Source organism: Triturus cristatus, chromosome 2_2, assembly GCF_964204655.1.
Source record: "Triturus cristatus chromosome 2_2, aTriCri1.1, whole genome shotgun sequence".
NCBI classification, from domain to species: Eukaryota; Metazoa; Chordata; class Amphibia; order Caudata; family Salamandridae; genus Triturus; species Triturus cristatus.
Genome location: NC_140582.1, coordinates 196,605,965 through 196,628,442, shown reverse-complemented (window position 1 = coordinate 196,628,442; position 22,478 = coordinate 196,605,965). Strand labels below are relative to the sequence as shown.

Sequence of the window (22,478 nt, the reverse complement as noted above, 5' to 3'; positions counted from 1 at the left end):
AGCTTTGCTATCCACCAGAACTGCAGTACACTCTCATCTGGGACTTAGCCCTTACGAAGTGGTGTTTGGCCGTCCGGCCAACATATGGGGAATACCTCGTCCTAAAAAGTTCTCAGATTTGCCCTACCCAATGTTGACTGACTATTTGCATGACCTTACAACTAAATTGCATGTCCTTCATCGACAGGTTTAGAGTGCTTTACCGGAGGCTTCCACAGATCCAGGTCACTCCATCTGTCCAGGTGACTGGGTCTGCATCCGCAATTTTCAGAGGAAGAAGAATTTGGAGCCCAGATGGCGGAAGCCCCGAATGGTCCTTCTCACGACAAGGACAGCAGTTAAAGTTGAAGGAAAGAAAAATTGGATTCACGGTGTGCACTGCAAGAAAGTACCTTTGCCCTTGCCTTTTGATCAGTGGGTTCGTAGAGGGGTTGCTGACTGTGAAGGCGAAACAGTTCCACGATTCATACCCTTTAGCGATGCACACCTGAATGGGACATTGTCTGAGAAAGAGGACGACGACATTTTACAGGAAGCGATTCCATTGCCTCGTCGCTTAAATACGACTGAACCAAGAACATTGTTTCAAGATCAGAGTGTTCCTGGAAAGGAGCACTACAATCTTAGGCCCAGACAAAATAACATTTGAGACTTTCTTCTCCCTTGTGTAGTGTTCTGTTTAGGTTGCAGGGTCACGGTAGGAGTCTAGGTCACGACCTGAGTAGTGACAATAGGTCTGCAGGACCTTTCAGTGTCATAGGACGGTTGAGCATCGTGACTTTAGTGATTGAGGAAGATTGGCGTGAGCATCCACTAGTGAAAATGGAAACTACACCAAGTATTGAAGAGAGAAGAAATGAAATAAAGAAAGTATCTTGTAAAATAATGTACAGTCGTTACAGTATAACCCTATGTATTTTGATATCATTATGTATTGTTTTGGCGATTATTGGTTGGATAGTTTATGTTTTGCAGCCAAAAACACCTCCCCTTCCTCCTCTTTGCCTTCTTCTACTATCTCTCCACACCTTTTTCATACTTTTCCTTCACATGAACTTGTCAGAAGAACCGAGTATTACAACAATTCCTTTGTCCAGCTATTGCACCAGCATCAATTAGTGGTCAACACAACTGATTGTTGGGTATGTGGTCTTATGCCGCATACTACTGAGAAAGGAATACCATATTTAGTTCTCCCTTTCTCCTATGAGGGTTCCGCTTGGGCATTCTTTGTTATTTTCTCAAATGCATATCAAAGTAAATTCAGACGGTCTGTTGCTTCACAAATTAATTATCCGGACTTTAGTCATAGTTCTTTGATTAAGGGTATGGTAGTTATGGCTAAAATATGGAGAATAGCAAGATTTCTATCGATGAAAGAAAAGCCTACACCAATTGGAACGTCACCCAATACATGTCGAGTCTTAGTAATAAAATGGGAAAGGAGAAATCCTCACCAATCTGGACTATACCGCACCAAGGTAACTTCTGTTTAAAAATAAATGATCGTTCTTCTGACACTGCACCAAAGAGTAACTGCTCCTACACCTACATTTATTCCTCTCTGAACTCACCTCCTCTAGTACCGTCTCAAGGCACCTATTTCATTTGTCATGATAGAGCTTATACCTGGTTGCCAACGGGTTTCTCTGGTACCTGCTACATAGCTTTCCTTCTTCCTCCTACTTACACTGCTTCTGCCAATTATCACCGAACCCGTCTCAGCCGAGGAATTATTGACTCCAAAGACACCACGGGACAAGAAGGAGGAGATTTCCTTAAAGGTTTTCTTCCTTTCTGGGGTCCAATGGCTAACAGCAGAAATATAAGGCAACTGGACCGTGTTGTAGAGACTACGATAGACATCACTGTAGGAGCCTTGAGTAATATCACGGCGGAACTACAGGCGGATCGTCTTATGACCCTACAAAATCGAGTTGCCTTAGACTTTATTCTTGCCGATCGTGGTGGAGTGTGTAAATTGATCGGGTCAAGCTGTTGTATTTTCATTCCTAATGACGCTCCGACAGTATACCAAGCGATTTCCAAGTTGCATAAGATCTCCGAGTCTATTCATCAGGACGAAGGAGATTGGTCCTTAACGGAATGGTTTTGCGGACTACTGTCCAAATGGGGTTGGAATGTATTGACATTCCTTGGAGTAATCTTGACAATCATATTTTCCTGTTGCCTTTGTGTGCACTGTGGTCCCGCTATCTGTGATCTTTGTGCCACTATGTGCATTTCAAGACCCAAACCTCAAGTAACGGAAAACATAAGAATAATGTTACAACAACAGCTTGATGATCTCATGGCTATTGATGTGGACTCAGATTAACATGAGTCTATCTTGCCTGAGTTCTGGCAAAAGGAGGGTCTGAGGAACTTCGATTTTCGATCACGATCGAATCGTCCCGCCGTTTTGTAACCCGCCGCCATTTTGTGTTGCCATCACTCAGGCAGCACGGCGAACGAAGTCTATTCTGCCTTTCCCATAGCTTGGTGTCAAATACATCCTCGGCCTTGTTTGCGAGGCTGGTGTTTGGACTAGCCGAGTACACTAATCCGTGTCTGGCTTTCCTAATCCCTGTTTCAACCATCTGTAGGCCCACACCATTCTTTCCTGAGCATATCTTATCGACTGGCCTTCACTGTCTCCTGCTAGCATTCTCTTGTGTCATGCCCGTCCTCCAATACATACAAACGTATCTCACCACCTGCAAGTCAGTTGTATTCTGTTAATGAATCAGTTCGGGGGTGGGATGACAAACATAGTTGGAGGAGAGGACTCTTCGAGTCATCTGATCTTTTTGTTTTTGAACCTTTCTTATTGGTTCTGCTTTGTTTTCCACTTACCCTATTGGCTCTTTTCTTCTTTGCTTGGGGCGTGTGTTCTGTTAATAATTCTGTATTGTATAGTATTTAATCTGATGCGCCACAGAGTGAAGTGGCAGTCTCCTGAGAACCTACTTTGTGTACTTCTAGGATAACTGTACTAGCTGCAGCTAAACAAATCCAATCTTCTAACGCTGACAGAGTGTCCCGTGTCTCTGTGTAACGAAGCAGGTGAACCCAGAAGACGGAGGGCGTACCCTGCGCCGCCAGGTCCAAAAGGTTCTGGTTCTTCATACCTTCTTTCCATACCCTGTTTGAGTGAATACTTTAATCTGCACTGGATAACATGAGGGACTATTTTACATCTGTAAAGTACACTCTTTCATCATAAGTTTATTATCTTATCCATACACTATATAAAGAAAGCAATCTTTTCTTCATAAAAAACAGTATTGCACTGCTCCAGACATTTTTTCTTTCCTTTGTCGACGCTGTGTGTCAAACAAACCCATCGGTTTTGCCAATGCTTGTTTACTGTAGTGTCTGTCACTTTACTTAAAAGCTCTTTGTGTCTCGTGACGTATTCTTGATGTGATGGATCATCATAGGTAGTGGACTCTTCTGATGAATATAATTTACTCAATTCAAAGTCTTTATTTCGATTTTCAATCATAAAAGACATCATTAAAATATTTAACAATTTTAAAGGAAAAAAAGGGGTTCTTTCAGGAGGGATATAGTATAAAAGATTTCATAACATTGTTTAAAAGCCACACCAGAACTGTGTTACAAAATTCTAGACCGACCCATATAATAAAAAAAAAAAAATTAAACCCATCATGGAGTGTAACATGCTTATTAACTTCAGTTATAAGTACACATCCCATTATAAGTAAAACGTTTAAAATGTTTAAAAGGCTTATGATATAAAAAGGGGCTATACAAAATGGATTCTAAAATATTCACAAAAAGCGTAATTTACGTGCACGGATTATCCACATCCATAATTTATTCCTAAAAACCCATACTCGTTAGCACAACAGTGAGGAAACAGCACCTCCTGATTTACAAATCACCATACCTGCCAATTTGTAGACAAATCTCAGTGTTGTTATGTCCACAGGCCGTTAGTATGGCCATAGTTGTGAACGCACTTCAATTAGGCCAGGGCACAGCCAAGGTAAATAAAGACACCAGACACTTTAAGAGGGTTGCTTTCCAACTGCTCCAGCAACACCCAGCGCACTCTTTATTCCCCTACGTCCCTATGTCACCGTCGTGACTATCGGGACCAACGCCCAGAGGGGGAGTCACGAGAACACTCCTCGGGCAATCTAACATATTGGCTAGTTCAGTGGGGTACCAGGTAACACTCCTCCAAAACCAGCAACAAAAACAACAACAAAACAAAAACATCAGGTTCATGCCACCAACACTATTCACCAAAGATTCAACTTCAATATGTAAAGTGAGATCAATACGTTACAAAGTTCTTTAAACAAGATGATCTGACTGGACTGGGTCGAAACTGGTACCTCTCTGCACCTCCTCGTTGGACACCAACCTCGGGCCCCTGGGACTCTTCTGGGCAGGGCGACAGGTCACTCTCGGGTGTCCCACGAAATGGCTCTTCCCACGAACAGGGGCCCACCCTTTCGGATGCCAGCAGTCTCCGACCCAAAGACTCCAGACCGTGACATTCTCCACCAGCTCCAGACTCATCACCTGTCCCAAGTTCTGGCTCACTTGGGAGTGCCACACTACCTGTTTGACCACTGCCAGGATCCCGATAGGCTTTGAAGAAAGAAACATTCCTGGTTATGGTTGCTCCCACCTTCACAACCGTGACCTTGGTTCCCTGCACTCTTGTGACTGTCCAGGGTTCAATTTCAAAACGCAGACTAAACTTTCCTTTATGATGTTGATTCCTCACCATAACAGCATCCCCTACTTTTAGGTAGCTTGGCCTCGCTCCACGTCTCCATGACACCTTCTCATTCCTCAGCTTGCGTTTCTGCAGCCTCTCCGCCACCTGTTCTTGTTTAGCTGACACAACTTCGGGGTGTGGAATCACATCTCCCACTGGCCGGTTCATGCACACGGGCATGGGACTCACTTGGGTGGTGGAATGAGGGATCATTCGATACTCTCGGAGAAAACCATAGAGGGCACAATCCATCTCCTGTCAGTTAGCTACCGCAATCATGATGGCCTTGTTCAGAGTGCACATGAAATGCTACGCCTCTTCGTTATCCTGAGGCCATAGGGGTGTAACTTTTGGTGACGGATTTCCCTGTGTCTTAAGTACTTTGCAAAGTTTTGGCTGGAGAAGGGAGGGCCATTATCAATGCGCAGTTCTTTAAATAATCCATGGGTTGCCATAATCTCGTGAAGACGAGGAATGGTTTGACTGGCCATAGTGGACTCCATAATTTCAACTTCGGGCTATTTAGAGAAGTCGTCAATGACCACCAGCATATGATGCCCATCTGGAGGCTCCCAAAATCAGCACTTGCTCAATACCAGGGAAATGAATGAATGTCTTCAGTGATGATGGGTGCCGGTGGGTCAGCAGGCCCTGCCGCTTGACAATGCAGGCACCTACGCACGGCTTGTTCTACAAGGGCATCCAGGCTGGGAAACCACACCTTGCACCTTAGTCTGGATTTCGTTTTGACCACCCCCTGGTGAGCCAAGTGTGGCAAACCCACCACTCTCTGTTGTAGACATCCTGGGATCACCAACCTCGGACCTCTCATCAGCCACTCCTCTGAAGATATTACCAACTTGTCCCTCACGTTATGAAGAGATAACAGTGCTGACCTCGCCTCCTCTTTGCGATACACAGTTTTGTCCAGCAGGGTACTCCACTTTCCAGACCCCACAGCAGAAATGCAGAGCAGGAGGCATTCGTCCTTCTTTGTGGCTTCCAGGATTTCCTCCAACGATATGGGAAGGGGCCTAGACCTTTCCACTACCAGGCAAACATATTCTTCTACCTCCCTCGCATTGATCTGCTCGATCGGGGTGGCGGGACGGGCATGCCTCGAGAGATAGTCCGCCGGATTTTGCGTTCCAGGATGGAAGACTACGTTGAAGTGATAATCTTGTAGCTGAAGAATCCATTTTTCGCTTCCAGGTGGTGGCTTTGATGACGACCCCATGAACAATGAAATTAAAGGTTTGGGGTCAGTATGTACTGTAAAAGGCTGTCCATACAGGTATAAGTGGAAATGGCGGCAGCCCCAGTGTATGGCAATAGCCTCCTTTTCAATGTGGAAATACCTTTGTTCAGTCGCTGTCAGCGTTCTGCTGGCATATGCCACCGGTGCCCAGTCCCCATTGCCTTGCTGTTGGGATAGTACTGCTCCTACTCCGGTAGGACTGGCATCCACAGACAATTCTGATTCCTTTGCTGGATTGAAAAAGACTAGCGTAGTGTCTGCTGAGAGGGCTTGCTTCGTGGCCTGGAAGGCACTCTCCTGTTCGGGTCCCCAGTTCCAGGCCACGTTAGACTTAACCAACTCCCTCAGGGGAGTGGTGAGGACTGTCAGGTTGCGGATAAATCGGCCACAGTAATTCACCATCCCCATGGAGCTTCTTACTCCGGTTACAGCGGATGCTGTCTTAATGTTCTGGACCTTGAGGGGGTCAGGTGACACTCCTATTTGTGAGAAATGGTAGCCAAAGACTGACATTTCATTCTTTAGAAAGTCACATTTGTCTTTGTGGAGGGTTGGGCCATTCTCCATCAGCCATTGGAACATAGCTTTTAGGCAAGGCAAAGTGCTCCTCCAGGGTGGGGATATGTACCAAAATGTCATCACTGACATTGAACACCCTGTTAAGGCCAGAACGTAATCACCTGATGGTGTCCTGGAACACCTCCGCAGCACTTGAAATTCCAAAGCTGAGGCGTCTGTACCTCCGTAATCCCACGAGTTGAAAATGTGGTGATCACATGGGATGTGGGTTCTAGCATCAGCTGGTGGTATCCTGCACGTAGATCCATCTTAGAAAACCATTCTGACCCACTGACCTCCGCCTCGATGTCATCCGCCTCGATGTCATCCACTGTGTGGGTGAGGTGTCGTTCTCGCTTGATAGTGAGGTTGGGCAGGCACATATCTACACAGATCCGGACCTCTCCCGGTTGCTTGGGTTTGCGGGCAACCACAATCGGAGACACCCAGGGTGTCGGACCCTCCACTTTTTCGATGATGCCCGCCTGTTCCAGTTTGACGAGTTCCTCCTCCTCCTTCTGCCGGAGGTGGGAGGCCACCCTTCGGTGTCGCAGCGCCACCGGCTGAATTGACTCGTCGATATGAAGCTTTATCAGCCGATCCTTCAAACAGCCTATGCCCTCAAACAATGGTGCAAACTGGGCTATCAAATCCTCCACATTTTCTTGATGCACTCTGAGTGTGAAGGCAACCAACTGGAGAAGCTCTGCAGTACTGCAACTCAGCCGCGTACCTTGCCCCCCTTTCGTGATGTATATCTTGGTCCTCGTTGCATGAGAACTATGCGCAACTTCTGCGTGGAAAACTCCTGCCAGCGGGAGGGGATCGGTGGACCCATAAGCATAGACTTTGGTAGTGGTGTGTTTCAGGGCCGGTATGATGGGCAGCGTGAGCATCATCGAGTGGGCCATGACGTTGATGGATGCCCCGTATCAATCAGCGCCTGCACCTGGTGACCCTCAACCAGCACGCTACACTTGGGAATGTGATTTCGCAGGTATCCACCTGGCTGCAAGGCATGGATAACGTGAACAGCCCCCTCTTTGTCATCGTCCATATCTCCTACTTCGACAGGACTGTCGTTGGTGTATGCCTGGTTGATCGACTTCAGTCGAGGATTCCTTTGCAGCACGGTGGATCGGCAGAACTTCGCAAAATGATTCGTTTTGTTGCAATTTGAACATTTTTTTCCATATGCCGGGCATGGACCCCTGTAAGCACACGGTCTGCCACATCTGTAGCAGGTTTTGGATTCAGAAGATGCTTTGTTCCTTGGTCTCCTTCTGTCTTGTGTCTTGGCAGTAACTGCATTTACCGGTTTCACTTTTACAACTTGTTGAAGCGCCGCCTCCATGTGAGCTGCCCTTACTTTGGATAGTTCCTTTGATCTGCTCATGGTCAGCATGTCAGCCATGGACATCCCCGGGACTTGTAGAATATTTTCCCGTAGCTTCATGGACGAACAGCCCTGAATAAATTGTGCTCTGATTTCATCAGTGGCATCTGGCAACGTGCACGTACTAGCCAAGTCTCTCAGTTGTGCATAAAACGTGTCAACAGACTCCTCCGGTAACTGCGTTGCCTGACGCAGCAGAAACCGCTCATAGTCTAGGTTAGCTATTGGTTCAAAATGAGCTGTCAGTGCACATTTCACATGGCATATGTATGTGGTGGCCCCGCCTCAACCACCGACTTACCCAACTTGTGAATAGCTGGCCCCCCTAAGTGCAACAACATGGGATGCTTTCTCTCTTCATCCAGGTCAATGGCCGCAAAGTACGTTTCTAGGCCCTCCACCTAGTCCTTCCACTTCGCTGCCTGAGCTGAGGAAGGGCCATCCAGTATAAATGGTTCCACAGAGGGAATCACAGCCATGGTGCTGGTGTTCGGGTTGCCACAATCAGTAAAGGCTAATTCTTCCACACCCAGGTCCTGGCTACTGTGAGCCTCAAATGTCCTTTGTCCACCTCAGGGAATTGTGGGTGTATGTTACCCTATGTGCACCCTTCTTATTTTTTTATTTTTTTTGATTCACAAGCCTTTGTGGACCTGTACCCACTCCTCCTGGTTGTTGTGGTGGGTGTATGTGTGTCTTCTCTTCCTTCTCCCCTTTTCATGTGGGAAAAACTCACTGTCCCGGGCACTCACCGCTGGCCAGACGTGCTTCAGGCTGCCTTTCACATGTTTGGGCAGTCGATTTTCTCTCTCTCCCTCTCTGGGCTTTTCAATGGAATGCAGCTCTCCGCGGCAGGGAGATTAGGCCATGCCCCCTTGTCAAGAGTGCTGGCAGAATCAGGATCTCACCGCCACGGCCGGGTCCGCACTTGGGGCACAAGCGCTGTGGGAGTGTGGGAATTTGCACAGTGTGTTTTTAATCATTTTAACCAATTATTTTATAAATACTGTAGCTGGCTGCTATAGACCCTGTGGTGCCCGTCTGTAAGAGTGGGCCCGCTACGATCGGGGTCAGCGTTCTAGTCTCCAGGCAGGCTATAAAACGCAAGCCGGTGCGACCGCACAGCGTGCGAGGACGGGGGGTGTGCTGAAAGCTGTTATGAGTCGTTTTTCCACTCTGATCCATATTGAGGCTGCTTACATTTGCACTTTGCACTTTGTCTGTAATTCGGGAATTTGCACAGTGTGTTTTTAATCATTTTAACCAATATTTTATAAGTACTGTAACTGGCTGCTATAGACCCTGCGGTGCCCGTCTGTAAGAGCGGGCCCGCTACGATCGGGGTCAGCGTTCTTGTCTCCAGGCAGGATATAAAACGCACGCTGGCGCGACCGTGCATCATGTGAGGAGGGGGGTGTGCTGAAAGCTGTTACAAGTCGTTTTTCCACTCTGATCCATATTGAGGCTGCTTACATTTGCACTTTGCACTTTGTCTGTAATTCGGGAATTTGCACAGTGTGTTTTTAATCATTTTAACCAATATTTTATAAATACTGTAACTGGCTGCTATAGACCCTGCGGTGCCCGTCTGTAAGAGCGGGCCCGCTACTATCGGGGTCAGCGTTCTAGTCTCCAGGCAGGCTATAAAACGCACGCTGGCGCGACCGTGCATCATGTGAGGAGGGGGGTGTGCTGAAAGCTGTTACGAGTCGTTTTTCCACTCTGATCCATATTGAGGCTGCTTACATTTGCACTTTGCACTTTGTCTGTAATTCGGGAATTTGCACAGTGTGTTTTTAATCATTTTAACCAATATTTTATAAATACTGTAACTGGCTGCTATAGACCCTGCGGTGCCCGTCTGTAAGAGCGGGCCCGCTACGATCGGGGTCAGCGTTCTAGTCTCCAGGCAGGCTATAATACGCACGCTGGCGCGACCGCGCCGCCGGCGCGCCAAAGGCAAACCCGTCTGCGCCCGTCAGCGCCACAACCCCTGGCCATTTCTTCAGGAAATGTTATACTCGAGATGAATTGTTGGCACTAAATGGGGGTAAGTGCCTGATACCAACTTTACTGCTCTACCATTCTATTACCGGCCCAAAATGTTGTTCAACTGTGGATTTGAAACCACTTATGTGCCGGCCAAAGCTATTGATTGCTACCAGGATACTAATTATATTATCCTTACGACCAATTCGGTAACCACAACTATTAACCAGACTAAGAGCCAAATTAGTGGGAAGCCAGCAAATAGGACCATGCGTGAAACGTCTAAGGTAATAAATTGTATTCTGTTAAATACCAGGTCCATATCTAAACATAAATACGAACTGGAATCCCTAAAATCTAATATCAGCCCAGATCTGGTATTCCTCACAGAAACCTGGGCTTCTTCCTCTTCCGGACCAGATTGAAGCATCGCTGTTCCAGCTGGATATTTAGTGGCACAAGTAGAAAGGAAAGGAGCAGTAGGAGGTGGAATCACGCTGATATATCGCTCCCATCTCAAAGTCAATTATACATTGGAATCCACACTGGAGGCAGAAGCTATGTCTTTCAGTGTAAAACATAATAATCAAGAACTTCTACCAGGCTTATTGATTTACAGGCCGCCTGGGCCGAGAGCCCCTTTCACCAGAGCACTACAAACCTTCCTGGAATCTTGTCTTGACACTACCACTTTCACAGTATTAGGCGATTTTAATTTTCACTTAGAGGAAAACAATAATTCAGATGCCGCTACTCTGATTGATAACTTGCTGGGCTATGGGATGAAACAGATCATATCTAAACCTACCCATCAAGCTGGATATACGCTGGATGGCATTTTTACCAGCAATGATCATATTGAAGTAGAAGTTGTGCAGTACGTCCACTGGTCAGATCATGCGGCTATTCACTTTAAAGTAAAAACTAACTTATCTACTAATGGCCGAAGAGATCGTCCCCTGTTAGTGAAAACTCGTCCCTGGATACACATACAGAGAGATGAGCTAGTCACTATCCTGACAAACAATGTTCCCGTTATGGAGGATAGTAACGGTGGGGCACAAAAATTTGATTTATGGATCAACCAGGCAGTAAATGAGTTGGCCCCTGAGGAAAGAAAGCAACCAAGGAAACGATTAGTTACCTCACCATGGTATACAGCAGAGATAAAATTAAGTGCCGGCGTCAGGAGCGGATCTGGAGGTCTGACTATAGTGCAGAGCATCGGAAGGAATACAACAGAGCTTTGGAGGACTATAAAATGGAAATAAAACAGGCCAAGACGGCGTATTTTACCAATAAAATTCAAGAGGCCACAAACTCCGCCAAGGAACTATTTAAAACCATATCGGTTCTAACTAAGTGTCCTCGAGACACAGTGTTTGTCCCAGACAAAAATTTTGTTCACAAACTGGCTCTGTTCTTTCAGCAAAAAGTTCAAGATGTTTACAATGAACTTCAAAACTAGCCGGTAAATGTGAGAAATAACAACAGGGAAACAATTGAGACTTTTTTAACCCTGAACTGTCTATCCCAATTTTCCTTCCTTAACGAAAAACAGGTCACCAGCCTGCTTACCCAAACTAAATCAGGTTCACCCTTAGATCCATGTCCCCCATATATACTCCATCTGGCCACTGAAGTTGTAAGTACTTTTCTGACTCCTCTTCTTAATGAGATTATAAGATCCGGAGTCTTTCCTCAAAGATGGAAGAAGGCCTGCATAAGACCCATCTTGAAGAAAGACTCACTGAACCCGCAGGATACAAAGCATTATCGTCCTATATCCTGTCTCCCTTTGTCATCTAAGATATTGGAGAAAGCTATGAACCAGGAGCTGATGGAGTTTGTGGACCATAACAACATCCTGGACGCCACGCAGCACGGCTTCAGATCACGTCACTCGACGGAATCCGCTCTAATAATGGCAACGGAAGAAATCCGTAGGACCATGGATGAAGGTGGCAGAGCTGTCCTAATATTACTTGATTTAACTGCAGCTTTTGACACTGTAGGTATTAGAGATACTGCCCTAACCTTACTTGGGTCCTTTTTGGAGTCAAGAGTACAACAAATATACTGGGATGGAATTCAATCAGGAGAATTTTTTCTCCTGTGTGGAGTCCCCCAGGGATCGTCATTATCCCCCACTTTATTTAATCTGTATGTGACCCCATTAGCAACACTGATAAAAGATCAAGGCCTGCAACTGGTGTCATTCGCAGACGACACTCAGTTAGTAGTGTCACTTACTCCGAGTGTTGAAGTCACAGCTGAGCGCTTCTGAAACTGCCTTATAAGTGTTAAGAGCTGGATGAATAAGAATTTTCTAAAGCTCAACACTGAGAAAACAGAGGTGATAGAATTTGGCCAAAAATCTTCTATTTGGAACCAGTTATGGTGGCACTCAGAAGCTGGCATCTGTCCCGTTCCGGCACAGAAAGTTAAGAACTTAGGTTTCGTGATTGACAAAGATTTAACACTTACCTCACAAGTCAATCAGGTCACCTCAGCCTGTTTCTTCACGATTAAAGTCCTTCGAAAAATACTGCCATTTATACCTTTCTCATTAAGGAAGACAGTACTTGGAGCCTTGGTTTTATCACGTATCGACTATTGCAATGCAATGTATGAGGGAATTGGAGAAAGACAGCTCTCCAAACTCCAGTCACTGCAGAATGCTGCTGTAAGAGTGCTGTTGGATCTCCCGAAACATCACCCGACGTCCAATGGCATAAGGCAGCTACGCTGGCTTCCTGTTCGACGAAGGGTGCAGTTCAAGGCCTTATGCCTGGTATACAAAGCTGTAAATGGAGGAGGTGCAGAGGATATGAAATCTCTTTTTCCTCGCTATGTACCATCTCGCACATTAAGATCTGGTAGCCTGGGCCTGATCTGCTTGCCAAGGATAAAGAGAGCCCGATGGGGTGGCAAGGCGTTTTCATTTCAGGCGACAAAGCTCTGGAAATCTCTGCCCACCGAGATACGACTGGAAACTAATAAGATCCTGTTTAGAAAGGCCTTAAAAACTTGGCTATTTACTAAATCCTAGACTAGAAATGTTCATCCTAATTCTCACACATCGCCAAGACGCCTCGGCAATAGAGCGCTTAATACATAATTCAGTCAGTCAGTCAGATGGGGATGATCCGCTGCCCCAGGGCACACCTCTGCGCGCCCCCTCTGACTGCACCACCAGAGGGAGCAGCGGCATGCTCACACCCACCTGCCTCACCGCTACACGGAGTGTAACACGCTGGACAGGAACCAGTAGGGAGCACACGATGACACCAGCAACCGCGGCGTCACAGGCAGCGGTATTGCTTAAGCGCTGAATACCAAAAATCCCCTCGCTACGTCACAGACCACAGATCTTCTTCAACAACCAACATTCATTCCCTCATTCACTGATGGGGCCCATAACACCAATCATTCATTCTACTTTTAGATCAATGGTCCTCGAGAGAGAGAAGGGAAATTCTTTTCTCTTCTTTCCATGCGCTGGAAAACTATGGGAGGAAGATTTTCACCAATCACTTGATGCATAATAACAAATTCACCTATTCATCCCTACCTCACCAGTGTCTCAATACCTTTATAACCTAGTAGTTCCTCCCATGCTATAGGCCATGGATCAGCTTAGTTGCTGGGTAGAGCGACACTTAATTCTTCTAATCAATATACATCAAAACACTTCAAATAATAACCCGACACAGTTCTTAAATGAATTTAAATGTTTATCTAATTAAAGCATAAGAAAATCATAAAGCATTCAATATTTGGTTCGCATATTTACCTAATCTGGCTAAATGGCGTCCTCTATGTCAAATTCAGATCTTTCGTCTCTATGCCCATAAATCGATCAATCAGTTTGTAAATTAATTGGGCATCTGATCAGTCCATCAGAGTCTCTGGCAAGCAGCTGTCCAGCAGTGTCACCGTCCTCTACGTCAGCATAACGTCAGGAAATCTGGTAAAGCACGACAAGAGGTGGCACCTACCCTCTCTAGTCTACTTCTTTTATAGTAAAATCAATGATAAAATGTAACAATACATGTTTTAGAACAAATCCGATTGGTTGAACCAGGATCATTCTTCCTGATTCTCATACATTCAATGTTGCATTAGATGTAGTTCTCAATTTATTAATAAAATTGTAACAGTTTCTAGTCCATTCAGGGCATGTTGATTCCCATGCGGGTTTGTGTCCATGGTGTCATCAATTATAACAGTTCTTAGTTTATGGAAGTTCATTGTTTGAGGATTGGCACTCCTCCCGGTGCGTCCTTCACGAGTACAGTCTGCCTGGGGTCAGGACGAGGTTATTACTGCTCATCTTTTAGCACAGGCGCACTTCACTCAGTGACTTCTGTATCTCGTCTGTCCGTCAAAATAGAGATAGCAGCTATTTTGTGGCCACTCCAGAAAGGTCAACTTAAGCAAAAAGACACAAAACGTAATTAATACATTGAAATGACTATTAAAATGTTATTCCCTCACTAAACCCTCTATGTGTGTGTATTTATCTAGCAAAAGCAACACGCATTGCGGTTTATACTCACAATTTAAAGCACGATTCTCAAATCACATCACAAAAGCAACATATAACATGCAAATTCTAAATATCTGACATTAATATGCGTACGAAATTAGTTTACGTATCAATCAGGCCATGCAAATGCGATTCCCACGTGTATTTTCTAATTAGTAATGTTGATTAATCAAACACAGCAAACCATTAATACTATTAATGTTAGTCAGTTATTCATTTTAATTCTAAATGATAATATTGAGGAGGTATACGATTCTTAGGGAAAACCTCGCTCCAGCAGTATCACGTCTGGGTAAGTCGCGGGGTCCTTGCCCCGCTCGTCGCCACTTGTTATGTCCACAGGCCATTAGTATGGCCGTAGTTGTGAACACACTTCAATTAGGCTGGGGCACAACCAGGTTAAATAAAGACACCAGACACTTTAAGAGGGTTGCTTTCCAACTGCTCTGGCAACGCCCAGAGCACTCTTTATTCCCCTATGTCCTTACCTCACCGCCGTGACATTCGGGACCAGCGCCCAGAAGGGGAGTCACGAGAACACCCCTCGGGCGATCTAACATGTTGGCTAGTACAGTGGGGTACCATGTAACAAGTGTGAGGAGGGGGCGAGCCTATTAGGGGGCAGGACCGCGTGGCAGAAGTACCTAGGAGGCACTTTTGAAAAAAAAAACAGCCCCACCCCCCAAAAAAATAACCCGGTGAGGTTGGTGGGAATGTCCGCAGGTGTTTTCACACCCCTTAATGGACGTTGGCAGTCTAAAGCCTCGGAAAACGAGGTGGAAAACCACTATTTAGTGGTTCTCATCTCATTTTCCCTGCCACAGTGTGACATCGGCTCCTCACTGGGAGACCACGTGATGGGAGGTGATATCTGTGTCACATGATGGCACCGGTGTTAGTTAGCGGGTCTTTATCAAGTTTCCAATCTTCATGATCAATGAATGCGTGGCCATACCTGTCGTTCAGGTCGGAGCCCTGCTGCTGATAGAAGAGCGAGTGCCCGGCCTGAGCAGGCCGCACTATTGTTCCAGCGGCTGCCGCTGTCTCCAGGGTTACAGGATGCACACAAACACACACATGCCAAGCTCACACACAAGACACGCACAGGCTGCCGTTCCTGGCAAGGGGGAAGCGCGGAGACTAGTGCAGGTGCACACAAGTTAGAGTACCCCTCGGCTGCAGTGCCCAACGTTTCCTTTTTAAAAACGACAGGCTGTTTCGCTGCCCACTGCTCTGTCAACTTTCTGCCTAACGGCGCCAACCGAGGACTCCCTGAGCCTCATACGAGGAACATCGTCTGCACCGCGGCAGCCAGACAGTGGTATCTGCCGGGAGCAGGTATCGGATAGACAGAGCAGATCGGAGAGGTATTCATCGCCTGAAGTCTGGCTGCTCGCGCCGCCACTGTGCCCTCTCGCGCCGTTCACCTGCTCTGCCTGCAGGCTCGCCTCGCGCTCTGCCCCTCCTGCCTGGGCTCTGAGCTGCGCCTCTGCCTTCTCACTCCCGGGGATGTATGACCGCGCCCCCCGAGTGCTCGACCTACACGTGTGCTGCACGGATCCTAACGTGGGGCCTGGATCCTACGACCTGCCATCAGAGATCAACAAACATCGCCCAGGTAAGGAGCGGCGCTAGGGACAATTCTACAGCTATTTCAATCTCGAAGAAAAAATAAGTTATAACTCAGGGCATCCAGAGTAACATAACCCCGTGAGCGGTGAAAGATGACGCCATTTGGGGTTGGCAGCTTTCTGAAATGACGTTTGACGTTCACTCAGGCAAATTATGGCATTTTCAAACACAGTTCTGAAATCCCACTGTCATTAATTGATGGCAGGGCCTGTTAAGTAGTGGCACTGAGTTCAGTAATAGTGACATCTGTTATTTAAAGCAAAACGTTTTCTTGTTATTATCATGTATTGTAATAATAACAATAATAATGTTAATAATAATAATAATTCATAATCATAAGAATAAGTTGTGTAGACATCTCACAAAAATGGAGGGAGTTGACAGTCCACATAGAAAAGTGTAAGGACATGCTTATAGTTGCTTGATGTAGTAGACTATACATAGCATCTCTACCAAACCAGATGAACAATAAAATAAAAGCTAACATCGACGTAATAGTTTTAGAAGCTGAGTGTTAAAGTTCTGAGAATCACACATCATAGCCCTTCATTTGTAGAAGACAGTGAGAGCAGACCTCAAGCGATATTTTAACTCATCGTGTGCAGTGGTCGGAATGCATTAAAACAAACATTGGTAAATGCATTAGGTTTTGCCTGTGGTATTAATAAGAAGTTAAGAGGTGTGGGAGCAGTGTATGAGTTCAGGGAGAGTGGGGTGAGTGCTCTCTGTGCAGGGTGAGTGGTCCATGAATGAAGATTGATAAGTGTGTGAGTGCAGGGTGAAAGTGCTTTAATTCATGGTGATTGATGATGTAGAGTTCAGTAATGCACAGTATAGTAGCATAGAGTAGAGTTGCTTAAAGTTCAGTGGCGGAGAGTGCAGTGTTGCAGAGTAGAGTGTTGTAGAGTGCAGTAGTGTAGGGTGGTGTAGAGTGCATTGGAGTAGGGTGCAGTGGCCTAGACCAGAAATGTGCAGAATAAAGTGCAATGGTGTAAAGTACATTGGCTTAGAGTGCAGTGGCATGGCCTAGATTGCAGTGGCATAGATTGCAGTGGCATGGAGTTCAGTGGTATAGGGTGGCATAGAGTGCAAGCTGTATTGAGTGGGGTAGAGCGCAATGGTATAGAGTAAAGTGGTGTAGAGTAGATTGTTTCAGAATAGAGTGAATTGGCGTTGAGTGGAGTGATGCAAGATAGAGTACATTGGCAGAGAGTAATGGCATAAAGTGGAGTAGAGTGCAGAGGCGTGAAGTAGAGTAGAGTGACGTACAGAGAATTGGTTTAAAATGCAGGGGCGTAGAGTGCAGTGATACAGAGTAGAGTGATGGGCATAGAAAGTATTGGCATGGAGTGCAGTGGCATAGAGTGCAGTGTTGCAGAGTGACAGAGCCAGACATTTGTCCTATGTCTTTAAATGCCCAGCAAATGTGACAGGATCTACAGACCTATTTACAGAATAGGTCACCCGTGGAAGAATACAAGGAGAGGTAGGGTGAGAAGGCTTTGCTAGTTATGAGCGACAAACTGAACCTAAATGGCACAAAACAAATAAAGCCAGCAATCCATAAATCTAACGTTAAGCAATGGGTGGAATGCATTCCTAGGAAGGTTTCTGAATGTCCCCAAGATGTCTTTAGCCAACCAGACAGCTGTGCTGTCTAGTAGGTTTCGACCTAAAAAGTTAACATCTCTCTTTACTGGACCCACAGCCAATGAACAACTGGTGTTTTTGCAGCCAGTCATGACACGTTAACCTAGCCATTCCAAGGTCACCATACCTTCCTGCCACATTTTGAACGTGCCTTCACCTAGCACTGGCCCTGCGCCATGTAATGTGACATAAAATATCTGTTAAAGGATTAATGCCTAAACAGAGACAACTTTATTTTAATTCTAAGCATGACACAACATTTTCCCAGATGTCTACAAGTCTGTTTACAGCACTACTGTCGAAAATAAATAATTGGGAGAAAATGTCATCCTGGGGGGCGCTGTGGAGATTTTTTTTTTAACAAGGATGGCAGGGAGATAACATAAAAAAGTTTCAAGACCACTGATGTAAACAAATATGGAATCAGCTTTGCTACCTTGAGCAAACAGACAATTGGGTCTGAAACACCAAAAGAGCAGCCCTTTTCAATACATCAGTTGGGCAATGGTTTTGAAAGACAGAGGAGAGCCATAAACTGTACTTGATATGTTCTAACTATACATACTTATATTTATGAGCAAACTGCATGTCTTACAACCTACACATTTCCAGAGAAGGTGAAAACATGCAGAAGAAGTCAGAGAGGAATTCTACCTGCAACAACTTTGCCGCTTCCTCTTTTTTAAGAACATTTTGCTGCTTTATCGACCCAAGTTATGACAAAAATACATGAAGACTATACCAGGTCATTCTTTTCAACCTTTCAAAGGTTTTCTTGTGTGCTGCATGTATCCTCTGTGAGAATTCACCAATTTATTCAGGATTTGAAAGTGGCATGCCATATTGCAGTTTGAAGAAATTGAACAAAAAATGAACACAAGGCACTCTAAAACTTTGACATGAGGCAACAGCTCCGAGTCCACCGGAACCCATGGGAATAAGCACAGTTGTTATAGCCTTACAATCTCATATTTCCCAAAACCCACACTAATTTTTATTTATGGCACGCACGAAACTAAGTTACTTTGTGAAGCATAATTGGTTTTAGTGAAATACACTATGGGTGGAGGATGGGTCGTTCAGAGCTTACTCGTGGAAACTGCCTGTAGTTAGCATATTAATAACTTTGAAATACAAATTAAGATTCAAAAATACTTTATTTAGACAATGAAGCCTGTCAAAGTGCATTAATTCCAAATAAAATCAAAATGATAGCTATTGTCACAGTTTTTCGTAAGTGTCAATAATTTAACAGGTAACCCATAGTTCGTCCACAGGTTTCCTCAGTGGTAAAAATGTTTAAAATACAATTCGATAAACAACTAGTGACCTAATAAGTTAGTCCTTGGTTAAAACAGCAGTTCTATCTGTCTATTTGAGGGTAATCTTTTAAGGCTAATAAGATTCAAAGTTCCTCCCCTTCTTTGAAATACATTTAGAATGTTACTTGACGGATCATGAACTTTAATATGGTGAATTGTGTCACAAAACCATTAAAAAAAATCACACAAAAGAACATTCTGGGATGCTTATTGTTGGTGAACGTTGGTAGAACGCCCCTTTAAGATAACAACTGAAGACAACAGTATTCTTAAGGAAAGCTTTTACTACCCCCATCACCCTATTTGCCCTTTGTGTGTTGACCAGTATCTTGTGTTTCAGGCAAAAATAGTCCAACAGATACGCATGTACATTCAACTGCGTGCATGGAAATACAGGATCATGTAATCATGCACTAACCTGGGGGGTCATGATACATAAAATATGGTTAGAATTGTGGTGCTGGCAGAAAGCCTCACCCTATGCCTAAACTAATTTCACACAGGACAAAACTAGCAAGAAGGATCACTCTCTTTGCAATGACACCCACCTCCGAAACACAAGGAGATAGTCACACGCATATCAAGTATTAAAAATAAATACCTTGTAACACCAATCATGCTCATGCCACACAGGGTCTGAGCTCGCCAATCCCCAAGGCTACTCAGCACGCATAGTATTAAGGGCCCGTGGTAAAGGATTCAGCTATATGCGCCTGGCAGCAGCGCAACATGCTCACCATCTCTGCAAAACGGAAGCCCAAATCCGACGCCCCAACCTCTCAAAGTCGAAAACCGTCTGGAACCCAAACAGCAGAGTGAACAAAGCAGTGAAAACCAGTCATTGATCAAAAACTGAGAGCACCCAGATACTGACCACAGGTGCCATTGCGACTCAATCACGGCGAAAGGAAGAAAGCTGAGCGCACATGTGCAAAGTAGCTCCAAGTGCTGGTAGCACACATCAATTAGGAACTGATCATGGTTTCCGGGGATCAATTATTCAAGTCACCAAATGGGGCAGCGTTAGTGGGCTCATGCATCTTAGTAAAATTTGCTCCTGTCACAGAATTGTGTTTCAGCAAATGCTATTCTCGTAGTGCAGTAAATTTGAACAGATTATGCCACTTTAGTAGTGTTTGTTTGCTATTCTGCTGCTTCATTTCTAGAGGCAATGTGGCTTCGTAATGCAAAGCGCATGAACACAGTACTTTGCCGATGGGAAACTGAAAAGAGACACACACACACAGAAGAATAGGAAATAGAACGCCTACAACCAATAGAAACAAGGAAAAGTGGAGTGACAAGCACAAGGTCCAATAAGAAGTGAAGAAGAAGTTAAGGTGGGATTTAAGTCCTTTTAAGATATTTTAAATACAATAGATTTCACAAGCACAGCACAATTGATGTTATAAAACAAGGTGCAGCTTAAATGCAAAAATAAATTCATGTCAAGTTATTCAGTGGGAAATGCACTATCATATATTATGAAACCTCTATTAGTTAAAGTACTGCAGAGGTCTGTGTCTGTTACCACAGAGCCACTGAACTGAATCGTGGCTGGAGAATAGTGGCTTGTGTATGTTTAGTGATGTGAGGTCCCATTCTGTGACAGAGAGCACTGTGAATATGTAAGTCATTATTTCAAACTTGCAATACACACTGTATAACATAGGCTGCTACAAAATGTGCAGCAAGGTTTCAATGCTTCAAAAATAAAGATTTTAGTTATACCCAGACTGTACATAGTGCAATTCTTTTATAAGTGCCCTATAAAAGCATGCACTTCACAGCTCAACTGGTAACTCCTTTGCAATACCACCCAGAAAGAATAAATCTGTTTCATCAGGAAGCTCCAAATGATTCCATCAATAAAAGCCAATACTGCATACCTTACCCCCTTTACATTTTTGTAGATTAACGAGTTGTGCACATTTACATTTCTTTCAGGCACGTAGGCACCCTGGAAAGAAGGCTTGTTTAGCTGTCTGCCCCTCCCTCAGTTCCACAGCACAGGAGGCTCCCTGCCTTACACTTCAGCTGGAGTATTTCAGTCTCGGAATCAACCATTCAGGATGGTTGTGTTTGTACAAAAAGTAGGGGAACTGATTTTCTTAAATTAAAAAAGTATGGGAGATTCCCCCCCCCACTTTGACCACTGGGCGTGAGAGATACAGGAAGTCCCCCAATGCCATAGGTAGTTAATATGGCATACAACTAACGTTTGGTTGTGGATCACTGTTTTAGCGTGATATTTGTATCAAGCTTCTAGGTTTCTCTCAATTCATATCTTCTCCCATCACCTTGTCTTCATTTGCGTCAAACTGGTCATGAGAGGGTTAAAACCTGCCATTTATTGGGATGCTATCGCAAAGGAAATTCTTGAAGACTGAGAATTTACTTGTGGGCCTGACATCACACATGATGGCTTTTAACATGCTTCCCTACAATTTAGTGACTATTGGTTAAGGTTCAAATGCCGTGCCTAACTTTCCAGCTAGGTGATGGTCATTGACCCGCATGGACCAGCCTTGTAAATTGTTAGAGCTGTGGCTCTTGTCTATAACTCATGCAATCATTGTTCTTCCTTCGAGAGAGTTTATTTTTGATGTTTATCCAGAGGGGATGGTGGAGACCAAGCCTGCATCCAGAGGACAATTGCTAAGACACCCTTGGTTGAGAAGTGATGAGTGGATCGGTCTTTATGCAGTAACTGCTAGAGTGTCAGCTGTAGGTATAGCTCTTGCTCAGTAGCAATTTTCATTAGGTTTTTAAGGGTGCTCTTGATTCTGCCGACCTCACCATTGCCCTGAGACCACGTAGAGGTAATTCTCTGATGATGAATGCTTTGCGATTCAAGCTACAGCTTAAAGTCACAACCACGAGAGAGGGCTCATTGTCTATTTTGATTTCTGTGGAAATGCCTTGAGCTGTCAAAAGCTACGGTAACTTGTAGAGCTCTGGCTCTGCAAAGATAGCTTCCAGTAGCGTGATTTTTATCCAGGAGATGCCCTCATCTACGATGGATAGTGATTAGCACACGTGTGGGGTGATGCAGAAATCTAGGCTGACATTTTTCCTGGGTATCATTCAGAGATGTTCTGACAGTCTAGCCACAATGTTCTCAGCTTGGCCAGAGGCCTAGCACTTTAGGCGATGGGCTAAATTTCTAACTAAGAATCCAGCCATGGTCAGAAACTTTGTGTCCTTGCAGAGGAGATCTTTAGTTTAAACCATTCCCTGCGAATTGTCCCCTGGTTTGATGAATTCTGATATCACCATTCACTAACCCCTCAAGATTAGCCATCTTCAGACACGGCTAGCTAAGTTCACAGATATGTGGAGGCAATGAGAGCCTGCTT

General features: G+C 44.9%; 1 protein-coding gene across 1 annotated transcript in view; it reads left to right on the top strand.

The window, feature by feature from the left end:
* The first annotated feature begins 15,612 nt into the window (after positions 1-15,612).
* The window catches only part of STPG2 (sperm tail PG-rich repeat containing 2), a 2,141,360-nt gene continuing 2,134,494 nt past the window's right edge, over positions 15,613-22,478 (top strand). Inside the window, exon 1 of the mRNA XM_085641159.1 lies at positions 15,613-16,133. Coding sequence (XP_085497285.1) covers positions 16,025-16,133 — 109 coding nt within the window. The 5' untranslated portion in view covers positions 15,613-16,024. The remainder of the gene's footprint in view (positions 16,134-22,478) is intronic.